The sequence below is a fragment of the Mytilus trossulus genome, chromosome 6, assembly GCF_036588685.1.
Source record: "Mytilus trossulus isolate FHL-02 chromosome 6, PNRI_Mtr1.1.1.hap1, whole genome shotgun sequence".
Taxonomy (NCBI): domain Eukaryota; kingdom Metazoa; phylum Mollusca; class Bivalvia; order Mytilida; family Mytilidae; genus Mytilus; species Mytilus trossulus.
Genome location: NC_086378.1, coordinates 79,178,228 through 79,185,614, shown reverse-complemented (window position 1 = coordinate 79,185,614; position 7,387 = coordinate 79,178,228). Strand labels below are relative to the sequence as shown.

The following is a 7,387-nucleotide window of genomic DNA, read 5'->3' as shown; positions in this document are numbered from 1 at the left end:
GGCTGAACCTTGACTTTTGATTTTAAAGTTGAATGCAGTTAAAAAAAAAGTTAAAAACTCTTCCTACAGACATGCATGAACTTAACTCTTTTATTCTATTTGAATCCCGTCTGGAAGGCCTCTGATAAATTTGGAGAGCATAAAATCATTTTCTTTGTCGATAGCCGATGACAAAAAAAGTTAAAGGTAGTACACATGTAGTATTACCAACATTAGTATTGCGGTGGTCTTCACTTTACCTGGATTACCTCTAAATGTACTCACAGTTACTGAAAGCTACTAGTAATTCAAAGCCAATAACAACTTGTCAATAAATCATGATATCCCACACAAACGTATCAATAAGTATACACCGAACCGATTTATTGCAAAGAAGTCTTAAACGCTTGTCCTAGTGCTATGTTTCGATTTGTGCGATTCTTGTTGCTGACAAACATATAAAATGCAATTGAATAGACCGGCCATTCATTTATTTAAGAAAACCAAAACATAAACTACTGAAAAAAATGAAAACAACAAAACAATGATAATGTTTGACATTAAATTATGGTGATTACATGAATATCACGAGATGAGTCGACCATCTTTAATACTGCATTCTGGTCTTGATTCACACCACAGCATGCACTACCACTCAGTCCCCCAAATGCGCTGACACTGTCGCTGCTGTCGTAGTTTGTAGTATTTATTTAAACATTGTATCTACAAACATAGAAATAAAAGATGTAAGAAAATAAAAAATAAAATGTTAACATAAACTTATTGCTAAATGTCTTATTGAAAAAACTTTTCGGCTTGTGAAATGTTTACCAAGGTGAATGTTTTATTCGAAAATACTTGTTTAAAAGCCCAATATGAAATATTGTTTTGTTTAAGTTTTGCATCAACCCATTCTTTTTTAAACGTTTTGCATCTACCTATATGAAAAGAAATTGACATAAAATATATTCTGATCCTTTATGTCACAGATCTATTAATTTTATGCTATTGCAGGATATTCAGGGGACATTTGAAAATTGGCATTAGTGAAAAAGTATAAAAACAAAAATCGAGCCGAATATTAATAAAAAGAAGAAATCGATAAAAACTCACAAAATCAAACGCTGTCAACCAATCAAACAAGCGAAAAACAAATGTCTTAGTTCTGGCTTGGAACAGGTATTTTCCCAAGAAAATTGGAGATTAAAAATGATTTTGTGGCTTTCTTTACTTCCCAAATGTACGACAGTTGTTTATTGTTCCGGTTTTTTTTTCACAACATCGAATGAACAATAAACACAGACATAATTGGCTAATGTGACAAAAATAAGAATATAACAGCCAAAGCCTGTTTTACCATTTATTTATTCACTTCACCAAATATGTGAAGACTTGCAATGTGTTTGATTGTGTTCCTGGTAAATACTTTGAGACAAAGTGGACATTGCTACCATGGTCGCCAGCATACTTGTTTTCATTGTAGGGCATTGCGAAAAGGGAATCTTAAGGGAGAGGTATTGCATTCGTAGTGTTTTGTTTTTGTTATTATCATAAGAATCAGGTTTTATAGAAAGTATTTTAAATAGATTTATAAAAAATGCTTACAAAGCTTGTCATTAACTGAATAGTTATGAATACAAAATATAGAAAAAAAGTCATTTTTCTTTTAGAAGTTCCTCTTACATCTTTAATATATTGCTTTTATCTGAGAAAAACCTCATAAACCTTACAAAAATTCTATATACCAAATTTAGTTGAACTTTTGTTTGAATATCCGAGAAAAAGAGCTAGCCAAAAACACTTAAAGTTGTCCAATAAACCATGAAAATTAGATCACGGTCAAATTAACTATACATATATGTATAGCTACAAGTCATTACATACACTAAAAACAGTTTATGGCGTCTATTTTTATTGAACTAGTACACTTTTTTGTTTACAGGCAAACTAAATACTCCTCCGGGTTTTCACGCTGTGTTGAAGTCCCATTGGTCGTTTCCAGCTCTTTCTGCTCTTTGGTTGGGTTGTTGGTTTTTTTTTACAAATCCCCCATTTCAGTTATCATTTTAATGAATTTGTCCTTGACCACAAAAATCCACATTTCACAACTAATTCATGAGATGGTTAAGGTCAGGTAATTTTTTTTTTTGAAGCAGATGTGGACTTTGAAAGGATCCAATATACTAAATGTAGTCATTCTATCTCTAATGATAATTGAGATATTTACGTGATAAAAAAGTAAAGTGTTTAAGCCCCAATTGAATGTCCTGACGAGACAATAATAGCATTATTTCAGATATTGTTTTAAAAAAAAATATGAATTAGTGACTTAAGTAATCTTACATAATATAGTTGATGTTAAAGTTTAATAAGACAAGGTTTTGCAATAAGTGTTGAAATGCTTTTCTTATATATATATTCCTATACCATTGTGAACTTTTTGTCCTAGATAAGAATATGTATATAGTAAATACTCGACGATACAAAACAAGGAATGAATTACAATATGGACCCGCCTCTGATCAGAGGTTGGACAATTCTGTTTTATCATCCTCAACAATTTGTCAACCCACTGGCCATACTAATCCCTTAATGTGTTTATATTCATGACCCATAAAACTAACAACTACATAATCTCCAATCATTTTTTGTCGTCACTGCATTAAGTGAAACTATTTCTGATAGCAGAGTACCATTTTTAGTTAAAAAATGTTTAAAATTAGACTTTAGCTTGTTGTTCGGTGTGTGCGAAGGCTCCGTGTTGAAGGCCGTACATTGACCTATAATGGTTTACTTCTATAAATTGTTATTTTGATGGAGAGTTGTCTCATCGTAACTAACACCACATCTTCCTATATCTGTTATAACTGAAATTGAGAACTTATTTTAAAACCATCTAATTGAAATAGAATTTTACCTAAATATCTTGCATATGCCATTGTTTTAGCACAACATCTGGCATGTCCATGTTCGTTCATACGACTACAAACTAGCATGTTTCTCTGTTGTTGTTGCTGCTGCTGTCGTCCTCCTCCTCCCATACCCATCATTCCCATCATTCCCATAGGCATGCTTGCAGACAACATAGAACTTGCAGCTTGACATGCATTTGGTGTAGCGGGATTACACAATTGATTAGCTATACTTGGTGTTTTTTCACATGCCCGATGTTGCACCCAGTTTCTTGTACCCATGAACATATGTGGCATATCACTATTCATAGCCATTCGCATTTGCATCCAGCTGTTCCCTGTACCTCCCATCAAAGCTGAAGGATCGATTCCACCACCCATCATTCCAAATCCCATTCCTCCTCCACCCATGCCATTACCCATATTCATTCCTTGCCCTCCCATTCCGTTGTGGCCTTGTCCACCCATTCCGTTGTTACCTGGTCCTAACATTCCGTTATTGCCTGGTCCTGACATACCGTTGTTGCCTTGACCTCCCATTCCGTTGGTGTTATGTGCTGACATTCCTTGACCTTGACCTGACATTCCGTTGTTTTGTCCTGACATTCCTGGATCATGTACCGTCGTTCCCTGGACTAGTCCTGTCATATCTTGACTATGTCCTGACATTCCGTTTCCGGCTCCTGTTCCCTGAGGTCCTTGATTATCCACCACTCCTGGTCCCATATTATTAGAACTCATTGAGTGTGAAAAGGTCATTACGTTTGGATTGCTCACAGCTTGGCCATTACCATTTCCAGAACCAAGCAACCTTCCCGTCCGCGCTGGAAAATTACGTCTTTGGTTGGAGAGTCCCATCTGTTGCATATGTCCCATTTGCCCTTGTACGATTCCATTGCCAACTGAAATTATATAAGATAATAAAATAAATGAAATAAATAAAGCACATAAATTAAATAAATTTGTTATTGCCTCCTTGTTAGTACATGACGTATCTAATATTTTTTAGCACTAAGAATCAGTTTTTTTTAACTTCAAATTTACAAAAATATTTCCACGGAAAAAGTGTCAACATGCAAGTAATGACTATATCACAAGTTAAAAGAAGATTATACAAACGATTAGTTTAGTATCGCAAAGACTATATAGAGAAAATGTCTTGATGGTTAATATCTAAGGGCTATGAGTGAAGGGTAAGAACAGTGTATCAACTAAAATTAGAGAACTGATTCTTATAAACATGTGTGTGTTTTATATTGATAAGTTTTCATTTTATTTTAAATGTATTTGATCTGATACGCATGGCAATATACCATCTTTGAAACACACGCTCCTATAAGATATCTTTGAAACATATATTTGGAAATGGAACAAGAACTCCTACAAAATGGTCAGATTAAATGACGGTTTAATATAGTTAACTAGAAATGTTCAAGTATTATAGCTTTTTGTCAAATGGTCGATCTGAAGTCGTATTGTCTCAATAATAAAAATAAAAGAAGTGCAATCACTTCCGTTTAAAATCTCATATGATAAAATCTGTTTCGTAAGAACGCTTTCTGTCAAACGGTCGCTGAGGGATGCATTTACAAGGTGTTAGTGTAATAATACTACAAAATATGATATTCTACAAAATATGACAAAGTCCCATAATTCCCGAAATAAAGATTTGGTAAAAATGACGATATAGTCAACGATATATGATGTTAAACAATCCTTCCAAGAATGAAAACAGATTCCGGTACACGGTCTTAGAGATGTTGCATTCACAAGATATCATTGTCACAATAGTATATAAAAAAAAGAGGAAGGTCAAAGTCAAATAAATCCTGTAAAAATGGTGGATTCAATTTGACGGTAATTATTGTCATCTACACATAATGGAAAACAATATTACTTATAATGATATCTTTATGTTAAATTGTTGCAGGGATTTGTGTCTACAAGAGGGTATGATCATAATACTCAAAAACAGAGAGTCAAATTTCAATTAGAAAAGAAAGCAACATGGCGGTACAATATAGTCAACACACAAAATGACAAATAATTCCATCAGGTATATATTTCTATTAGTTATCAAAGGTACCAGGATTATAATTTAGTACGCCAGACGCGCGTTTCGTCTACATAAGACTCATCAGTGACGCTTATATCCAAATATTTATAAAGCCAAACAATTTCAAAGTTGAATAGCATTGAGGCTTCAAAATATCCAAAAAGTTATGCCAAATACGGCTTAGGTAATTTATACCTGGGATTAGAAAATCTTAAGTTTTTCGAAAAACTCAAAGTTTTGTAAGCAGGAAACTTGTAAAAACAGACTAAGATGAATTGCGTGGACCAGCGGACACGCTTTATACAAAACTGTATCACTTGCTTGCTTCTATTTTAGATAATAAAAAAAACAGAAATGTACCGATGAGTACAATTTGAAGTTCAATATCTTACATAACATTTGTTATCATTTTAACTAGTTTGATTTAATTTCTGCGTTTCTCCTATTCATATCAACTCGCATTTGACAAGCGCAATAATCTTTAATATTCTAGGTAACTCAAAATATGTATCGTTTTCTTCAACGACAATTGATTCAACTAAAGGTAACAAAGAAACAAATCGTCTGTGTACATGTAGCTGCTGAATTCCCTTTTACAAACAGGAGAAATAGGTATAACTGTGTAAGTATATCCTGCTTATATTGATTCTTTCAAAAGTTAAGCCGCCATGTTGTTTATGATTGATTTCGACAAAATTCCTTAAGCATATGCATTGAAGAGTTTCCTATTTTAAAACATGAATGCACTTGTAAACAAAGACAAACAAATGTGAAACAATCGTTGCATCCACTGTTGATATTCATAATCAACAATTAATAAGAATGGTATGAGTTATCCTGGATAAAAGTTTTAAGTCAAATTGTAATGGTATATAACATATTCTATTTGGTACTTCTAGTATATTATAAAAGGATAAATACAAAAATCCGGAAATGTATCGTCAATCGTAACATTTATTATATTTCAATCACTGGTTTGTGCAAGTAGTTCTTCTCCGGGCAATAATTGTTGTGAATGTTGTTATGACGCATTGTTTTATATAAACTGTTTAAATAACGGTGATATTACCTGACACCCAATGACTCCAAAATCAAAAGGGAACGTTGTCATATAATATGTGACTACACATCAAAATAATGTTGTAGAAGTATTATATTTAAAATCCTGAAAACTTCTACTACTGAAATATTTTTAAATAAGTATATTCAACTCCGAAGGATTAAGCATCCGAAAACAATCTTTATGTTAACCTTTCTATGTATCTAGTTCAGTACAGTTTGACCTTGACCTTTAACCCCATGATCAATCTACAGTATATGTTACAATATTTTCAATACAATCGATATCCGATTTAAAGTAAATGAATAAGAATCCAGAATCAAAATTGACTAAAGGACTGACGGACTTGTCAAAAAATGTTTACCAGGCTAATTCGTAGCATGAAGTATTAATATCCGTTAAACTGCAGTCTTTTGTTATTTGATATAGCAAAGAAAACAAACTTTGGCCGGGTTGTTGTCTCTTTGGCACATTCCTCTTTTTCATTCTCAATTTCGTTTGAGATAAAAAAAATAAATAAATATATATATATATATTTCTTTTACGAAAAATGTCTTTCGAAGGGTGAAACAAAATATATACACTGGTTCAAATATTACTAAAAACTTGATCTAAATACAGCATACGAAAGAGACTGATAGCTTGTCTTCAAATATTAGAGAAACTGGTATGTTTACATGTATTTCAATTTAATGGGAAGCCATTGTATTCATAGCAACATTTTCTAAACAGGTCATAACATTTATTCATAAATAGTCTGATGTAAAAATAAAGAGGTTTTATCAATGGAATGTCACTATTTTAAAGTAAAACTGGAAATAAGTAGTTTAAACAAAATATCTTACCCAAAGTTGTGAGTCCAAACAAGCTTAGGAAAAGATATGGGTCCATTGTTAGAACTGTCGAATAATATCTAGGTGTGATCTAAAAAACTACATTATTCATGTTTGTCTTATAACAAATGTTTCTCACGTCATGGGGGCTGTCTAGAACACTGCATGCTTTCTTTATATGACATAAAAACGTGACGTTTTAATTAAGTATAACATATATATATGCTTTTTCATATTTAATTTATTATATTGTTAATTATGATAAGTTTTGTAAGAACAACATTTACCTGTGAAACTTTCAAAATGTCAAAGTTTCTGTTTTAAATAAATTGCATTAAAAGTCGTAACTTGATCATTCAAAATCCAAATGTACTTAGTGCAACATCAGGAAATAAAAAATGAACAAAGTTTACATTCATATATATAAAACCACACTTTTAAACTTACATTATAGTCTCATGTATAGCTGATAGGTTGCGTCATATAGTTCCAACTTTCCCTGTTTACCGTGTCTGTAGCCATCGTAATAGTAAAAGGTGTTAACATA

At 32.4% G+C, this 7,387-nt stretch overlaps 1 protein-coding gene across 1 annotated transcript; it reads right to left on the bottom strand.

Moving 5' to 3' along the window:
- Nucleotides 1–453: 453 nt before the first annotated feature.
- On the bottom strand, nt 454–7,012 carry LOC134721947 (N66 matrix protein-like). The gene is made up of 3 exons (XM_063585273.1): nt 6,853–7,012; nt 2,897–3,793; nt 454–702 (listed from the first exon to the last, which is right to left on the bottom strand). The coding sequence occupies exons 1-3, from the start codon at nt 6,896–6,898 to the stop codon at nt 686–688; spliced, it is 960 nt and encodes a 319-aa protein (XP_063441343.1). The 5' UTR covers nt 6,899–7,012; the 3' UTR covers nt 454–685.
- Between the last annotated feature and the right edge of the window lie 375 nt (nt 7,013–7,387).